Source organism: Cyanistes caeruleus, chromosome Z (genome assembly GCF_971803275.1).
Source record: "Cyanistes caeruleus chromosome Z, bCyaCae1.hap1.1, whole genome shotgun sequence".
Classification (NCBI taxonomy): domain Eukaryota; kingdom Metazoa; phylum Chordata; class Aves; order Passeriformes; family Paridae; genus Cyanistes; species Cyanistes caeruleus.
Genome location: NC_141732.1, coordinates 69,583,879 through 69,603,552, shown reverse-complemented (window position 1 = coordinate 69,603,552; position 19,674 = coordinate 69,583,879). Strand labels below are relative to the sequence as shown.

At 34.7% G+C, this 19,674-nt stretch overlaps 1 protein-coding gene across 14 annotated transcripts in view; it reads left to right on the top strand.

Moving 5' to 3' along the window:
• Positions 1–19,674, top strand: part of NIPBL (NIPBL cohesin loading factor) — a 154,820-nt gene that overhangs the window by 82,112 nt on the left and 53,034 nt on the right. For 6 of the 14 annotated variants that reach the window (XM_023944133.2, XM_086867651.1, XM_023944131.2 and 3 more), the window contains 2 exons: positions 1,412–2,044; positions 14,277–15,797. In XM_023944133.2, the coding sequence (XP_023799901.1) occupies positions 1,412–2,044; positions 14,277–15,797 (2,154 nt within the window). Of the gene's footprint in view, positions 1–1,411; positions 2,045–8,055; positions 12,019–14,276; positions 15,798–19,674 lie in introns of those variants that run through there. The other 8 variants (XM_086867654.1, XM_023944137.2, XM_086867655.1 and 5 more) reach the window with 3 other exon arrangements.

Sequence of the window (19,674 nt, the reverse complement as noted above, 5' to 3'; positions counted from 1 at the left end):
CTGATGTTGACAGAATATGGATTTGTTGCTGAGGGCCAAGAAGGATTAAAATAAAACCATGTCATACCCTGCTCACTACATACAGAAGCTGCAGGACTTCTTAAAGAATGGTCTGGGGAGACAAATGCATAGCAGTCTGTGCAAAGAGGTCATCAGTAAAAGCACATTTTTCATGTAAATTAAAGCTCTGACAGAGATAACCATACTGTTTTTTTCATCTACAGTTTGGTACAATGATTAATGATTCTTAACACTTCCAAAAATACCTGGTAGAAATTTAAGCTGCAAAATAAAACTGCTTTCTTGTTTCTTGAATGAAACACACGGGACCTGCATTCCAGTTAATTTTTGCATGTTGTTAGGAGTGCTGACCTATGATGACCTGACTAGAATGACTAATAATAACTTCAGTCACTCCTTTGTGAAGATCTGTATTCCCCAATGGATGAATGGAATCTGAATGGTTGTTTTGAGAAGAGGAGACTGTGTGTGTTCTCCACCTTGCACAGTATTCCCTTCTAAGCCAAAACTACAGCTCAAAATTGTAATTGTGACAGGTTGAAAAATTTCTTCGTTTCTCAGACATTTTTCTATGCTAACAGTTACAGGAAGCTGATTAGTTGGAGGAAATAGAACTTCAAATGTAATTAATTGGAGAAATTATTTAATTAGAAGTATCCTCTTTTTAAAACTTCTGTAGATACCCTCAAATCCTGGAAAGACTACACATAGAAGCAAAAATTCATACATTAAACAAAAAAGGATAGGAGATAAGACAGGGAATGGTAGCAAGATGCCTTTAGATAATTAGTATTTCCTAGATAGTAATGAATGGGGGAGGTTGGAATAAATTTACCTAAAATAAAATTATAAAAAGAAAGGAAAGAAAGGAAAAAAAAAAAATAGAACTGTCAGAATCCAAGTTAAGGAGGTTGTATATGTTTTGATTTATTTTTTTTTTTTTAATTAAAAATGTGTGGCTGAAATGGCTAGTGCTTATTGATCATTAAGTCTTCATCACTAGACCTTAATAAGAATCTTTTTTGATCTTTACTTTTTTCTGTCGTCAACTTGCTTTTGTTGATCATTTTCTAATAGCTGATATTCTGAACCTTAGGTACTATTTTTATTTATTCTTTTTTTGGTGGTGGGTTTTTTTTGTTCCGTCTTCTCTGAAATGGTCCCTTCTCTACTTGCAGTGGACAACTAAAATTCCTAGGAAATACACTGCAACTATCTAGACTGCATCTTGATCTAGCAATGATGTACTTCCTACCAATCTTATTTAGACCTTTTGTGAACACAGTTATATGTAGAGATACACATTAAAAGTATGCAGCTTATATTTAGTGTGTTTTTATATAAACATGAAACAACATAACTGTTCAGTTTTTCTGAATTATTATTCTAGGATCAAGACAACCTTTAATCCAACAATCTCAGCCTCCACCTTATTCATCACCTAGAGATGTTCCCCCAGACATATTGTTAGATTCTCCAGAAAGAAAGCAAAAGAAACAAAAGAAAATGAAGTTAGGCAAGGATGAAAAAGACCAGACTGAAAAAGCTGCAATGTATGATATCATTAGCTCTCCTTCCAAGGACTCCACTAAGCTTACATTAAGACTGTCTCGTGTAAGATCTTCGGATATGGACCAGCAGGATGATATGCTTTCTGGTTTGGAAAACAGCAGTGTGTCAGAGGGTGATATTCCTTTTAATGTGCAGTACCCAGGACAGACTTCTAAAACACCCGTTACTCCACAGGATGTTAACCGCCCACTAAACGCTGCTCAGTGTTTGCCGCAGCATGAACAGACAGCTTTCCTTCAGGCACAACAAGTGCCTGTTTTACAACAGAACACTTCCGTTGCTGCAAAACAACCTCAAACTCCTGTGGTACAGACACAGCAACAGGTTTCGCAACAAGGAGCTATAACGTCATATGATGAAGTAGAGTTGGATGCATTGGCTGAAATTGAGCGGATAGAACGTGAATCAGCTATTGAAAGGGAGCGATTTTCAAAAGAAGTGCAAGATAAAGGTAAAAGGATTGTGTGTGTGTATATACACTATATATTATATAAATATATATATATGCATATAACCCCCATATATATATATATATAAAAAACTTCCTGTCATTGTCACATAGTTCAATTCTTTTTATTCAGTGTAGGTTCTTCTGCAACATTCATCTCCATTCCCTTCCAACGATGAACTGTAATCTTTCATATATGCATATTTTGAATATCTGGTATTCTTTATTTGGGGTCTTAATGGATGGAAAGTAAAATTCTTATGTTTCAAAATTCTTTTAAAATACTCTTATTTTGAACCATGAGACTGAATGAAGTACAGTTGATGTTGTTTACAGTTTCTAAAATCCCAGCAGTACCATAAATCAAAACTTGAAGTAAGTTTTGTTAGTTGTGTTATTAATCCATGTTTCCTAATTGAAGAAAATACAGGAAAACTGTTTTATCCCATTTCTATTCATGTGCCCATTTGGATTTAATGTGAAGGAGATGTTAGATTAAAATCACATCTATTCTGTTCTTTTGAAGGTAGTGTAATGATTGGGTAATATATACAATTATGTTGTCTCTAATGTTCGTTCAACTGGATATTAATTATTATGTAGGCATTAGAAACTTTCGAGAGCTACCATATATCTGTATGGTCCATAGTAAAGAACCGCATGGACCTCTGAAATGTTTTATCTTTACTTTGGTAGATGTACTTCTTGTCTTAATGGATTTAATTGAATCTATCATTTTTTTTATTTTGATTTCTCTTTCTTTTTCTGTTGTTAACTGGTTTGAAGGTCTTTGGTTTCAGATGTATTTTATGAATTAGACAGTAATAATTTACCATAAGTATTTTTCAGAATCCTCCTCTGTACTGTGTTTAACTTCTGAGAAAAAAAAAAATCTTTTGTAGCATAATCCTAATTTATTAGATACTCTCAAGAAAAGTCTTGCAGAATGGAAAATAGTGAAAATTCTGATTTTGGAGGTTCATAGGTGAAAATGGTCCATGGAGACATACTTGCATGGAATGAATTTACACACAGTTCTTTAACCAGCAGAGAGGGTGCCAATTTTCTCCATATTCCTAGGAGTTTTTCACTATTTTTAGAGATGCCTGAGTGGTGAGGGGAGGAGAGAATTTGTGCATGTTTTTGTGTGTGTGTGTGTGTGTGTGTGTGTGTGTGTGTGTGTGTGTGTGTATGTTTGTAAACATGGTTGCAGTACTAAAAGGTTTAATTTTTAAGATGTTTCTTATTTGGTAACTAAATCAAATCTTTTTAGGAAAAACTATTTACAAGTATAAGGAGAAAAGGTGTGCTTACCTCAAAAGAGATCTCTATGGATGTGTACTTTCCTTAATTTTAATTTGATGAGATTGGGAATTTGTTTATTTGCTTAAATCTCTTCCATTAATTTTAAGTTTATTGTTGGAGAGCTTGTAGTTTGTGGTGTAATACTTCAAAAGCTATATTTATGTCCATACACTTGCAATAGAATCTCTACCATGTTTTACCTGAGAAGCAGATGAAAAAATGAGCAGCATTTTATTTTGATTTCTCTTTCTTTTTCTGTTGTTAACTGGTTTGAAGGTCTTCAGTTTCGGATGGTTTCAAACACTTTGATCAAACACACTTTCTGTTTTGTTGTGTCTTTCAAAAAAAGTTGACAATTAGTTGTAGAGTTTGTTTACTGTAATTATACATCCATGGTCAGAACCTTGATTTGTTTCTTTTGGGGAAAAAGAAGGATTCTTTATAGACTGTGACCTTTCCTGTTCACCACTGGTCAATAACCATCTTCCCAAATACAGATTCTGACATTATGGTTTCCCCTTACCTGCATCCTCTGGTAGGCCTCAGATCTTCCTGAGTTCCTGCAGTTGCTGTAAGTCAGGTACAAGAATTGCTGCCTTATCCTGGGACAAATAATCACTATTTATTCACTTGTGCTAAGTTGCCCCTGTGACTGACAATAGTGCTTTTCACCTTTTCACTCTGGCTCTTGAGGTTTCAGCCATGACTGCAGAGTATTTAGTAGAAAGATTTTTAGCAGTCTTGGAATAGACTTCCCAAAACTGTTACCTTGGAGAAATACAGTTCTTGTTTTTTTTGGTAATGCTTTTCCCATTGCTTGTAAGTTTATGCTATGTCTAGAAGCTGGTAGAGTCTGGGATTGTTCTAGTTAGAGGCATTTCATTTTTTGAGACTGCAGGAAGAGGCATCATCTATTATTCCTCTATAGGAATATGTCTGATAGAAACATATTCAATAACTTCTAAATATGTCATTCATATCTGCAAATCTGCATAGTGTCTTTATACAAAAGCTTAGCATTTGTGCCTTTTTGTACACGTACTGTAACTTCATATTATGTCAGGAAGAGAGCATGGGTGTAGCAAGTACTTGGTCTAAATAGAGTGGGAGTGCATAGTGCCAGCTGATGCTTTACAATAGCAAGCATCTCTTTAGAGAACTTACACAAAATGCTAGCACATGCTAAAACCTGCATGAAAGCATCTTTGCTGCTTTTGTAACAGAGGCATGGGAATGCATATTACAGCCATACTGTGTTTTCTGTGTACACTCATACCAGTTTCCATAAACTACTTTCAGTAAAGTGGTACTCAAAAGTTTTGGTAGTAGATTAGTGGTCTCTTCTGTCCTTTATTTTGAACGTGAAATCTCCATAGTTTGTATTCCATCACAGATTTTCAAATAGTTTATTTTCAACACTAAGGGTTTATTTGAACAAGACGTGTTCTTCTGAGGCTAATAGCCAGTAGTGTGGAGGAGTTCATTTCAGAGAAGCAGCAAAGATTTGGGGGGGGGGGGGGCGGCATTTTTGCTAAAAATTATAGAATTTGGCTAAGGCAATGCTCAGATCTGGGTGGTTTTTTTTGGATGCTGAGGTCCTTTTATTATATTTGGTACTGGTGGGAAATGGGGATAAATAACCTGTGGTAATTATAGTACTTTCTGTAATAAATCTTTGTTTCTAATAAAGCTATTAAAATGTTTCGCTTCCACCAAAAAAAGTGCAAAGCAGTCTGTATTTCAGAAGAGGAACTAACACAGGGTTTTGCAGAAGTGCCTTCTTCTTTGAAAAGCCACATACCTTTCTGAAATCTGATTTTCATGTTTTTGCTTTATGAAAAAGCCATCTTTAGTGCAAAATTCACTAATGCAAAATATGACAAATTTGATCTAGTCTGTGTCAATAATGTGTAAGGAGTTATTTTATAATATAGGCTTCCTTCCTCATATCTGAGTGCTTTTTGCAGCTATGTTTTTATAATTCTGTCCTTTTGGGCTACTTGGCTCTTGGATTAAGTGGAGTGTATCCTTTTCATTTGTCATGATAGAGAGGTGCAAAGTTTAACGAGTTGGTTTCATCATTGTCCTTTGTGTGGAAGGGCAGGAGTTTGTATCCTCTTTCTACTTTATCTATCACAAAAGTCTCTCTATTGATTAATTTAACAAGTAATTTTTCTGTATCTGTTAGTGAAAGGAGATTTTGAATATCTAGGCATTTGGCACCAAAAGTTACATTCCAATACATCTCTTACATTTAATGGTTTCAGTAGTGCTAAATTGTCCATGCAACAGGATGTAACTCAGGTCTTCTGTTCCCATTGCACCCTTTACAATGGCCTCTATACCCTCATCAACCACAAGATGTTAATCAATACTAGATTATGTCTTCTCTTTGAAAGAATGTGTATATTACTGATAAATCTAGCTATTATTTACCAAGACTCAGATTATTTAAATTGGAAAAAAAGTGATTCAAAAGGGATATTAGAGAAGTAAATTGACTTTTTACACAATGATTGACAGGTAAGCCATCCTCTGCTCTAGTTACATTGTGATATCTTGATGATGTAATTTCTTCAGAAAAGTAGTGAAACTTAATTCACACTTTTTTCTCTTCTAACTACTGCCAGTAATCACACTTCCTGTACTATTTGGTGCTATTGAAGGCTTTTGAAACAAGTAGAGGTCTATATTCTGAACCAATACCTTATTCTTAACCAACCACCTTGTTCTCTTGACTGAAATCATGTTTTGTTCACATTCTGAAGTTGACTAGTCCAAATAACTACAGGAAATCCTATTAAGTTTTCAAAATTGTCCTAGGAATTTCTGTTGTTTCAGGCATCTTTTTTTCCTTTAGAGAGATAGGAATGTGGAGGGAGAAATTTCACTTTGGTAACATCAGTTCATTGCATTAACTTGTGCTTTGCTACTGTTCAAATATAAGTGGCTTACTTTTGTGTGTAGTTAAGTAGTTCAAAGTTGGTCCATCACTTTTAGACTAAATCTTTCCTAGAACATTACACTAAAGTTCTTCTTTTTCAAGATTTAGACCTGCTACAGAACTAATTCTCAGATACAAAGTTTATACATCAAAATCTTTCATGCTTTTCTAAAACCTCCAAATACTGTGAAACAAAAATGTTTAACGCATTAATGCTAAAAGGAGCGGAGTCTTTTAGAACCAGGAAAAGGGAAGATAAACTTGAAAATTACATAAAATCCCAGGAAGTAACCCATCTTTTTCTATATGCTTTTGCAAATTGATTTAGCTTTTTTATTTTATTCAGATTTGCTGTGTTTTAATCTGATCTCTTCCATACACGGAATTGTGTGGTTAGGCTTTTTCAAAGATACTTTTGTATGATACAGCTGTCTTAACAGATTGAGGAGTTCTGCTTGTAAGACACTGTTTTCTGGCATTTGTGAGAAGAGTAATGAAATCATTAACCATTTCATTGCGGGGGGCTAATATTTTTTTAAAACTTAAAAGCATTAGAAGAACTTTTTCAATGAGACAGACCGACTTGTATATGTGTGTTTTTCCCTATATATTTTACCCCTGAGGATCCATTTTACCCACTTCTTTGGAATCTTACTGTGGATTCTTTGAATTAGGAAGAAGTAAAGCTGTAATAACTTTATTTCCAATAATTGGATCAGTTAGGGGGCATTTGGATGCCTGCTGTGGGCCCTTCTTTTTTTGGTTCGTTCCAAGCCCTTAGCAGCAGAGACACACATCCCAAGAGTGTGAATCTGCCGGAGCAATACTCTCAAAACTACAGTTATAGGTAAGTAACCTTTTTCTCTTACCTTTTAAGCTCTTACCCAGCTCCTCTCCCTTTCTCCCCATTACCCATCTCCCCCATAAAATTCCCTAAAGAGGAAACTAATAGAAGAATACTATTAAGAATGAATAGTTTGTTTATGTCTAATTTTATGTAGCTAATTAATGAAATAACAGAATGTGTAATTATAACCAATATATTAGCATTCATTTCCAAAAATATGTTGTAGGGGGCTTATTTTCTTAAAAATGAAGCTATAAGTAGTAATTTGTATAGTAATCTTTCAGATTACAGTAATTAATAACAGAAGGTGAAGAGATAGAGTATGAAAGATAAATGAGTGTCTGTGTAGTAGAATGTGAGACTTAGGTATCATGTGTTTTGTATATAAAAGCTTTCAATAGGTCTACATTTTGTAGTGTGATGTAATGGATGAAACTGGCACCTTACATAGCTCTTCCAAGTAAAAACAGCTTTGTAGCCTCCGGGTCTTATAAAAGACAGATTTTGTGTTTGCATGTGTTTGAAGAAAAGTAAGGGAAAGAAATTCCTGTTCTGTTAGAGGAATTGCAATGGAATGTTTACATCCATAAGTTTACACTTACCTGTGAAAGTTACTTCCTTTTACAGTTTCTATAAAGATTAAAATACTTAACAAATGAAAAATGTTTTTTTTATAAAAAAGGTAGGATCATATAACTTAATAGCATTTTTATTTGTGCTCATATGTAACATTAAATCAAAATTCCCCTATTTATCCCAGATTGTGCTTTACATAGGGAAGTACAGAAAACTGCTTTTCTAGGAAGGTGTAGAAAATAACTAAACTGTAGCTGTTTACTAAATAACTAAACTGAAGCCAGAAACCTTCTTTGTTTCAGTCTACACTGTAAACTAAGACTATAAAATTCAATATAAGTTGCATGTAATGTTTACCATTGATTGTACCTGTTGGATGAGAGAATTTATGATACCATTAACCCAGTAATGACTTACATACTGGGACAGTCATTTCTCTATAGTGGATTTAAGTCTTGATAAAGAAATGGCATGAGTAGATAATAACCCTATTAAGAGCTTAATCGGGTTCTGTAACTCACAGTCACTAAGTTCATGATGACATCAGAATAAGAAGACACAAATATTTTTCATTGTCATGGACTATAAATGTTACTGATCTAGTTAACTGATGATATTTTTGAGTGCAAGGCAGAACAAAATCAACAGTTGGAAGGGAGAAGGGAAAGCCATTGCTTATTTCTGAAGTTTTCTGTCTATACAAATGAATTAAAATCTAATTGGATATGTTAGCTGTGATACTAAAGTCATTTTCATTCAATCTGATGTTAGTGTGTTGTATTTTTCTGTTATTTCCTGGTGTAGTATGTCCTTTGTATTACTGTAATTGATAGATAATAGTGAGTAATCAGACATCTTTAAGCAGAAAAATTCATAAGACGGTATCATGATTATGTTATTGCTATATTTAGGAAAACAAGCAAAACTTCAGAATCTTCGTTTTGATAAAGTCTACTACTCCTTAAGGCATGTCAGGAATGTCACTATTGCTCTTTTGTGTTTTGAACTGAGTGAATTTGGACGTCCCTTCTGATGGGGTTTCCTTTTTGGACAATGGCTAGAAGTTTAATGAGGTCTTTTAACAGGTCACTAAAGATTAGTAGGTGTTTCTGTTCTGAGTCTTGCAAGTCCCTTTCTTTGAACTGCAGCAGCTGAAAGTCTTCTGATCTCTTCAGAGATTTTTGGAATTATGTACCATTCTATAAAGCTTCCTGTATGAGGTTCATGACCATACTTTCTTGAATTCTTCTGTAAGGGAGGAAGCAGTGAGAATAAAATCTTTACCCTGTTGGCTGAATCTCTCCTTCTAGAGGAGGAGCTAGTAGTGTTGCAATCTCTTATACTGATGGGAAGGGTTTTCTTTGGTTGTTCAATTCTTTTCTTCAGTCGGAATAGGACTTTGAGGTCAGTTGGAAGCAAACTCTTACGGGCTGTCAATGGTGTGCATACATAAGGGATAGAAAAGAACAGATATTTGCTCTCACTCCACTGATAGGTCATCCATTGGTACAATTGTAGTAATTTTGAAGATTCCTTTTATACAGATTAGGTTTTTGTGGTCTACAGAACACTGTTGGTTGTGGGGGCAGGGCACTTAGACAACTTTGAAAAAATCTGTGAAAACTAACTAAAAGGAAACAGTTGACAGTGGACATATGTTTGTTATTTGGACATATAGCTGTGTGTCATTTGTTGAAAATTTCTAATCTTGATTGCTAGCTTAAATAGATAAGCTTATAATTGGCCTCTGTCTGACTTGTCTCTCTTGTTAAAAAATGGAAGGTTTGACAATATGTTATAACATTTTAGGATTAGTATATTTGAGTTAAAATCATCAATTAGTGATACAATTAAATAAGTGCTATTTCAAATGAGTGGAAACATACCCCAGTAATATCTAATATGAGAGACTGGAACAATTAGAAGTTTAAAGACGTAAAACTCTTAAGAGTTATCCTTTACAAAAGGAATATTTTTACTTTCAGTTACCACTTAAATGGTTCTTCTAGAATTCATCATTAGAGGACCAGTCTTTTTTGTATCTTGAAGAGAACATTCACATTTAACCATTTTGAATATGAAGTCTCCCACTGAATCCCTTACAAGGTGTAAATAGGAAAGCAAAAATTTATCTGTTATGTCTGTATATAAGTATGCCAAACAGTATTAATAGAGGGAAGCATTACCATTTTGCTAAAAAGGAAGCTTAGCAACAATGCTCGTGATTATTATTTAGACTGGTTACCTTTTCATTGATATTTATGGAGGGCCCATTTCAATTTGCTAGGCCAAGCAGTTCTAGAACTGGGTATCACCCATTTATACTCAGTGTTTAAAGAGTTTATTCTGGGATTTAAGGCAGTCATCAGGCTTGCAAGGAAGCAGTAACATAGACAATATCAGCACTAATGGTGTCTTGACTGTTACTTTGGAAAGATTCTAGGGTGAGTAAAAGAGTAGAGATACATTTATAATACAGCTCTCCTCATCCACCTGCTTCAGCTCTTCACCACACTTCCTCAGCTTCTAGGCACATCTGTTTTCAAGATGAATGTTCTTCAAATCATGATTGCCATGTAGTTTCAGCAGAAATGTATCTCAAGATGTCTGTGGTTTGTCCAGTGCAATGTGTTTTTTGTTGCACAAAGGTTCCACAGTAATTAATTAATTAAATAATTTTTAGATTTTTAAGTATGCATAATTTTGATACGCAGATATTTCCAAAAGTGAAGGCCATAGCCTGTCTCCAGGAACACTGTTCATAAGAGGATTGGTGGGAAATTACCACTTTGAAATCCAGCTGATTTTTTTCCTATGTCAAGCCTGTGGTTCCAGTAATGTTTTGTTTCTTGTACCACAGTGAGTCATTTCATTTGATAAAATAGTTCTACTATTTTTTAGTATAATGTAATTTATGATCTTGCTTTGAGTTCCAAGGTACTGCCTTTTAGTGAGCATGTTGCAAGGTAAAGAGAACATTCCTATGAATTTGCCAAGCCAAAACGATTCATACATAGAGCAACTGTTCTCTGAACTACCATAAATTTGTTAAAGGAATTGGAAAAAATATAGGTATATTTGAATATATCTATAACCTCAGAGAAAGGTAGAGGAGTGAATAATGGCTTTGAAAAGAATCTGAAATCAATGAACTCACATACCCAACCATTAATATAGTCATAAATCTCTTCTGTAACTTAATACATATTCCTTTTACTATGAAAAGTGTTACAAAGATGGAAGCAAAAACATTCTGATCACATTTTATTGGACTAAAGAGATTGTGAGCCAATGTATTTGGAACTACAACAAGCTTTAGATCTAGGTCTGTAAGATTTCAAAGTGAGACATTAGTCTGGTATTTCGGTGAAATCCTAGATCGCCATATTAAAAAAAAATAAAATAAAATAATCACTGCTGTCTATGGAATGAAGTGAGTGAAGCTTGAATACTCACGCCTTGAAAGCTATGAATGTATTTCAATGGACATTGTAAAAGCTCATCTGTTCATTTTGAGACTCATGACTTAAAAGAGAAGCTATATGCAAACTTGCATGTATTTGACTGTAAAAGAGAAGATCTGAAGATATCTGTTTTCAGAGGCTAACTACTCTCTTCTCACCTTGCTGATTCTAATTCTCATATAGCTGAAAGTGAGTTCAAGATTTTATAAAGCTGTCAAAACCCAATGGTTTGTTTCAGCTTTCAAATTTCTGCAGCTATTTTGTCAACTTTAAACGTTTTTGTACTTATTCAATGGAGTTTTTTCATTATGCTTTGTGAAGGAAGTGGTACTATGTATTCATCCTACCTTTTTTGCCCTAGTTCAACTGGATATTTTCTTTTACTCAGGACAGCTTTTTTTGTCCTAGATCCAGAATTCTCATAGAGGCAAAGCAGTAATGATTGAGTCTAGTTTTCAGGCTCACTTTCAAGATGCACTGGAAATCAGAAATCTGTGAGTGATCTGTAACTCTGTCTGCAATCACCTTGCCAATTAAGAAAATGAAGGTGTCCCTTTCTTCTCAGGCAAGATGTCAAGTTACTAAAAGATCAGTATTCTAATGCCAAGAAAAATGAAGAATGTGCATCAGAAGAGCTATGTATTTAGAGGGAATTTGTGTGCCAAGTTGTGATGTGATCATCTACTTATGTGTTCTCAACTTACAATTTGACATTTTGGATGGTGAAGAACAGAAGCATGTTGAGCCTGGTCACTTACAGAAGTCCAAGAAAGAAAATTGGCCCTACTTGAATTGTTTTGGTTGTTTATTCTTGGTGCCTTCAGCATGAGGGCTCTGAAAGGTGAGTTTTGGTTGATCCAGCTACAGCTGTTTAAGGCATCACAGCTTGTGGCCATCTGCTCCTATAATAGGCTTAAGAGAGGAAAGCATTTTCTTGCTTAAAACTGAATTATTCAGCCTGGTAGGTTAATGCAAACCACCTTCATTAGTGCCTTGTGGTGATGCATTAGACAGTGAAATGCAGTTGTGGAAATACAAATGCATGTTCCCTTCTGCTGTAGATGAAAGCTTTAGTTAAAGACTTGGGGCAGATAATAAATAACAGTAATGTCTTAAAGACTACTGTTAGATCCACCATCAGAGCTTTACAGGACTTTGTTTCAGTGTGCCTGGCATTTCTGGACTAAAATGACAAGGCTGACCAACTTCCTCATAAAAATGCAAGTTTCTGAATTTAGATTTCAAAATTTATGGTTTTAATTGAGAAGTAAGGTAATGATGTGTATGGATGAATGTATATTTGTTCTAATTCATAGTCAAGAAAAATACATCTATATAAGTCCTCATATGAGTCCAGCAGTTTCATGTAGCACAGAAAAATCAAAAATCTCCATGCTAAAAAGCTGCATCTTTGATTTGGTAATTTTTTTTTGCCTCACACGTCTGTCATAAAATTGGCATTCATTCCTACAGGATTTTATTGAGCTTTGCAAAGTTCTTTATTTGCAGTTGATCAGTTTCTGCATGGAGTTTATTGTATCTTTCTTTACTGTCTTCGAGCCATTAAATCTTGTACAAAACTTTTGAGTTTTAGAAAGTTAAGAGATATCCAAATAGATCTGGAGTTTAACATGATGGGGAAAAGAGCCTGTTCACATCAGTGGAATTGACCATGTTACTGCCTGTTATTGTGGCCGAATTTTAATTCTGAAGGTGATCCTTCTAAGTATGTCTAAATAAGAATCTCCAAAAAATTTAGAATTAGAATTCAAGTGCTGTAATTCTGGTTTACAGTTCCAAAGGATTGTGTGGGTTTTTTCATTGACATTTATTTCGCTATTTCTTGATTGCATCCTCCTTGCTGTTCATTCACCTGCTCTGAGTAGGAAAGCTGGTTCATTGCATCTGGTGATAAGGCTCCACAAACCTAGGCACAAAGTATGGTATTTTTCTTTGCATTTGTGGTCTAAGCATTTTGAAAATACATCTATGTTTAGTAATTCCTTAGACTTACAATCATATTCCCTGATTGCAGAGAAAGTAACTTTTTTTGGACAAATTACACAGTGATAGTTGAGAAGTGAGAATATAAGCTTTAGTGCAGGTAGGGCACCTAGTTTTTGTGGCAGAGATTATTTTTAGTTTAGAGTTCTGTGTTGATAATATAAATAGGTTGTAGTTTTATATAGGTAGAATATATTGTTTTGGATACTTCCATGTGCTTCTCATTTCTGTGAATTCTGCCAAATTACAGGGTGTGTGGTTGACTCAATTTTTCTGTATTCTGCTCCTAATGGTTTTTTAGTATAAACTGAAAGGTTTGTTGCAGAGTCAGATTCTTGACAGAAACTTATCACTATATTTTTGTTTCATCTATAAAAAGCATTATGATTGCAAAGGGAAAATTGCACAAGTTTTTAAGTGTGTACTGGCCCCCCACCTAATATGCACGTGTTAAGGTAGAGACTCCAAGCCTTGGTGTACTGCTTTGCTTCAAAGAGAAGCATGGAGTGGTGGAATAGTTACTTTATCATTTTTGTCCATTGTTTGTATGTTCCCTAAAATATGTGTGAAGTCCAGCTGATCCACTGAACCAGATAGGGAAAACCTCTGTCATAATCATTGCAGATCCTTGCTTAGTACACATGTAATAAAGCAGGTTGAATCTGCAGAAGATATCTTTTATAGTGGTATTCCTCAAAAACTAGTTGTGTAGCTGCACCTTAACTTGAACATTTCAGACTTCTGCTTCAACTGTAATTGAGTAGTTTGGGTTTTTTTAAATGGGGTGGGGTTTTTTTGGTCCTTATTTATTGCAGCTGTTTATTAGGTGGTTCTCTTGGGAGTTAAACAGGGCCTTTGATTTAATACATTTTGAGGGAGAGTTTTTTTTTAATGATTAACTGGCCTATGTGGGAGACTGACAATGAATGATATTGTATTAGAGAAGTCCTATTCTTGCTTTTAAATTCAGTGGATTTTGTTGTGTGTGCACATCTATGCTGAGAATTAATTGTGGGAGTGGAAGGGAATGGACATTCTTCCTTGGACATTTATCAGTTTTTATATATAATTTGTGATTTTTTTTTTCTCTTGCAGATAAGCCTCTGAAGAAGCGAAAACAAGAAAACAAACCACCAGAGGCTGGAGGTGCTACTGGAGGAAATAGAGCAGCTTCTCAGGAGACAGGTTCTGCAGGAAATGGGGCAAGGCCCGCATTGATGGTTAGTATTGATCTGCAGCAAGCAGGAAGAGCAGACTCTCAGGCAACAGTAACTCAGGATTTGGACACCATCAAAAAACCTGAAGAAATTAAGCAGTATAATGACGGGTTTGTGTGTGTTCCCCAAGAAGACGCTGTTGGAGTTCTTAAATTTAAGCCTGAAAACCATCCAGAAATTTTTAGAAAAAAGTCAGACTTTGAAAGTCAAAAGACAGGTATCCAGCAAAATGAAAACAGACAAATGGAATTCCAGCAAAATGAAAGCAGACGGTTGGAAAGTAAATACAATGAGAGCAAGCAGTTAGAAGTGAAACATGAAAGCAGACAAATGGAAATGAAACAAAATGAGAACAGACAGACAGAATCTAAACAAAATGAGAGCAGGCAAATGGAGATGAAACAAAATGAGGGAAAACAAAATAATGGCAAACAGGAAATACGACAGAGGCCAGAAACACCAAAACAGAAGAGTGAAGGCAGACCTGAAACACCAAAACAGAAGAGTGAAGGCAGACCTGAAACACCAAAACATAAACATGATAATAGGAGGGACTCCAGTAAACCTTTGTCAGAGAAGAAAATTGAAATATCTAGGCACAAACTAGATGTGAAATCTGATCCTTCAAGGATGAAACCTGAAAGTCGACCTGAGCCAACCAAACCAAGGCCTGATGGGCGCTCAGTTTCTGATACACCAAGGCGTGACCAGGATAGCCTTAAACAAAGATCTGAGGAGAGGGGGGAGTCAGAGAGGTACAGAGGAGATCCATCCAAGATTAGAAGGCCTGAATACTTGCGATCCTCAAACAAAAATGAACATGATTCTAAGCATGGTATTAAATCTGATAGTTCAAAACCTGAGAAATTTGAAAGGAAATACAGGCATGAGTCTGGTGATTCAAGGTTTTCTTCTGGGGATCAGAAATCAAGACCTGACAGCCCTCGTATTAAACAGGAAACTAAAGGGGATTCTAGCAAATCAAGACCTGATAAACCTGGTTTTAAGTCACCAAACAGCAAGGATGAACGAAGGACAGATGGTAATAAGAGTAAAGTAGATAGTAATAAAGCACATGGTGACAATAAAGCAGAGTTTCCCAGTTATTTGTTGGGGGGAAGATCAGGCGCATTGAAACATTTTGTCATTCCAAAAATCAAGCGTGATAAAGATGGCAATGTTACTCAGGAGTCAAGGAAAACTGAATTTAGAGGTGAACATAAGGACAAAGTAGAGAAGATTGGGCTAGTGGAAGATCTAAATAAAGGAGCTAAGCCTGTAGTTGTCCTTCAAAAGCTTTCTTTGGATGATGTGCAGAAATTTATTAAGGACAGAGAAGATAAATCAAGGGGCTCTTGTTTTAAACCTAACAAGAACAAGTCATCCAAACCTAATAAAGGTAAGATTGTTTTAATATTAATTGCATTATATCTTTTACACTTGAGTTCTTGTAGATTTCTTCCTCTGCTCTTAGAAATTAAATGCAAACACTCGATAGTTTATATGCTTGCTTATATGGTGAGAAATGAAGTGAAACTAGGCTAAGGACTTGTCATTATCAGAAATCTTGCTACAAATGTGCCTGAAATGATTTATTTACTGCAATGCAAGTACATAATCTGGCAACACTTAAGTGATCTTAAGATCTATTTTCAGCTGCATTAGTTTTATATAGTAATTTATCCAGTGAAATGTAACTGTTGTATGTATAATTTTACCTGGTTTAGGTGTATCTGTATAAAGGACTGCCACTACTGTAATAGCATAGCTGGAATGATGGGAAATACTAAGAATGCATGCAAGCCCTAAGATTCTTTTATATATTTAATTTGGAGTGAAGTGGGTTTTTTTTAAAGTATGTTTTTACATAGTGCTATTAAGAACATAGTTGCGAAGTCCCATTACCTCTTTAATACTGTAAATACAAATCAGTTGAGGAGGTTCCAAACTTGAGACTTTGTGACAACGAACTTTGAAAAAGTCTGGTCTGTAGGAGAATTCACGTATCATTGTCTTTAGTGTCCATTATATGCAGGAGGAAGAAAGCTGAACAATTAGCTGACATTTTGAAATTAGCAATATGGACAGGAAACAATTTAGAATAGCTTGGAGGTATTTTAATTGATTGTCTCTTCTGCAGATTTAACAGGATTTTTAAAGAAGATTGCTTTTGTTCTTGGTGCTTTCATTTTGGCTTCTTTGGTTTCAGACTAAACTAGATCATTTCATATTGTGCAATCAGTATTACTAATTGTAAATCTGGTCAGGTTTGCTTTTTTTAACATTTAAAGAATTTAAATTTCTTATCTATTCATGTTTATAGAGTTGTTGTGTCTTAAAGTAGACAGATCAAAAGCCAGAGGAGAGGTTTACAGCTGTATGCAGGATGCTGTATAAATCCATTTCCAGGTGTATAATGATTTCAGGATTAAAACATTTTCTTACATAGCTGATCTGATAAGAAATTGTGTAGAAATCATCTTTATGAATGTATTTTATGTGCACCTGTAAAGAGGTGTTGTCTGTATTGTTAATTTCTTTGCTATGCCTGTTTTCTATCTACTGACCTGTTTTTATTAATTCTAAAAAGCCTTAATAATAATTTGTGATGTATTTTACATCTTCGTAAAATACTAGCCTCCTTGTTAGGGATTTCTCTTTGTCCTGGAAATAAGAGAATTGTCCCTGTCCCTTTTTGATGTTCAAAAGACGCAAAATTTCTGTTTCTAATAATAGATATCTAGAGTTAACCATAAAATATGTTATCTTTGTTCTCAGTTTAATCTGAAGTTTTTAGATGAAACCCTTATTACCTTGATAGGAAATGCTAAAAACTTTCTTATGGAACTCAGTTCTAGTCTCAGTAGGATAGATTTTGAATTCACACATCTTTATGTGCAGAAAATTAGTTACTTTAAAGTCTTCAGAACAATAGGCAGTGCACATATGCTTTCCAAAATATTTCTGAATTACTTTTTTCTTGTAATCTGTATTATATGTGGTTATGTATGTAGAATGCTTTCATAATGTTGAAAAGTTTTAATGACTTTCGGTGTGATTTTAGTAGCTGTTGCAGATAAGAAATGCATTGATTTTAAAGTCAGGTTTTTAATTTCTCTACCATGTTTTTCTATCTTTTTTTTTTCTTTCTGAAGTCATAATTTTCTTGCATTTCTTGCACTTTGAAATTACTTGTTTTACAGGGGAAGAATGGCTTGAATCTGAGTCTTTTTGCAATTGTATTCAGAATAAGGTTCTTACAGTGATACTAGAAATAGGTTTCATGAAAAGAATAATGCAACTATTTTTATCTTACAAATTAAATTTTGAGTGTTCAGCAGGCAGATTTTGGAGAAAGTGTCTTTGAACTGCAGATTTTTGGTGTGTATATTTAGTTCTGTATTTTTTTTTCTGGTAACTTACTTCCTGGAACATATTATGCTAATTTATTCCTGAGCTTCAGAAGGTACATATGTAATAAAATTATCTCTCTTCATAAGGCAAAGCCTATTTGTCAACAGCTAACTGGTGTAGATACATTCATGCCACTACAACAGTGTCCTCAATCCAATTGAAACAGTGTTCAAAGTTTTACTTGGTGCCAGTTTTACTTATAAACTTTTTAGTACACTAGGAAATGTAATTTTCATAAATCTTCTTTTAGTCCATCCTATACTACTTAGTAGATTGTAGCAATTCCTTTCTAGTGTTGGCCTTTTAGCATCATTATTCAACTTCTCACATGCCTCTTATGCCATGTAGCTTAGTATATTTTACTTTCTCTTATTTCACTACCCTTGTATCTCTTGTGCTTTCTTTTTTCTTTTTTTTTGTCATCCATCCCTCCCTCAAGAAAATGTGTTCTTCTGGCTTTGTCATGTACAACATCATTGCTATAATTTATCTAAAATGCAGTTTAAAATAGGGTGGTTCAGTTAGTTCAAGACACCATTTAGATACTCGTTCTCTCTTAAGAAGCTAATTCCCATTCATTACAAAACTCAATATCATTGACTCACATTAAGCTACAATTAATTCATTTCAAACAGAAAGACTGTACAACTTTTTGCATTGTTTTAGTAAATATTAAATTTCAAAATCATATCTTTATTTGCACTGGGCTTCAAAAATACAAGGTAACATTGTCACCAAATTTTTTAACACATTTGAAATGTTATCAAGTTATGAATGGGAGGGGTAACCATAGTACGTGACTGCTAATATTGAATCAATCCAAGAGTCCCTTTTGGCATTTAAAAGGAAGAAGGAACTTCCCTCTCTCCATCTCTCTCTCCCATGATCCTTGAGTATTTTTCTCAAAGATCTAGTGTATCTCAGAGGAAAGTTATGGATTTTTTGTAGTATAATTGTTACAGGGTCTTGTGGTGAAGTCTTGTGGCCAATATTGTCCAGGTCAGAATGTACTGTGACATTTTCTTTGTCTGATTTTAACTGATGTGTGAATGTCTTTTATCCTGGTTTTGATGCAAATGTATGTTGCTGTGGGATCCATGAAACTTTTCCTTTAAGTTTGTGCCTGCAATGAGGAGGTCATGTTTGCTGTCCTTTCTTTTCAGAACCTCAGTGAATATCTTCTCTGCTGCTTTTTAGAGCTATGCTGATCAGCTGTGTTGGGATGAGAGCTGTTAACAGCTTCATAGTTACTGCATTCTAACAAGACAAATTTTCCTTTGTTAAGCATAAGTAATGAGAGATATTGTAACTATCTGTGTAAGATGTCTGAGTAGGTTTATAATATGTTTGAAGGATTGTCTTTGCAAAATAAGCATCTTTTGGATCTTCCTATATCACCTAATAAGGTTTAAGGGGAAAAAAAAAGAGAAAAATTCCAATCTGAATGCTCTTCCTCCATTGTGTAGATTGTTATGGGATTCCATTATCTTTACAACACAGAACTGAAGACGTAAGATTTTGCTCACTACAAGTCTTCCTAAATATATTGTGTTCCCCGCTGCTCTCATCTAAAATTTGGGTAAAGACTTGATATTTCTTTAAAGGTGCTCTTCATACATACTCTTACAGCATCAGCTAAAAACCTTACTGCTTAATCATCTTCATGTCATTAAAAAATTCTTCTGGATTCTTCTGTGTTCTGTGCTTATATGGTTTGTTTGGGCGGGGGTTAGTTTGTTTTTAATTCCAGGTGACTTTTTCTGAGCCTGTAGTAACTCTGATTTGGCATTTGTGTAACATGACAGTCTGTCTTTGGTTTCTAGCACTGTTGGAAATAGTTTCATTCAGGAAACAGCAATCAA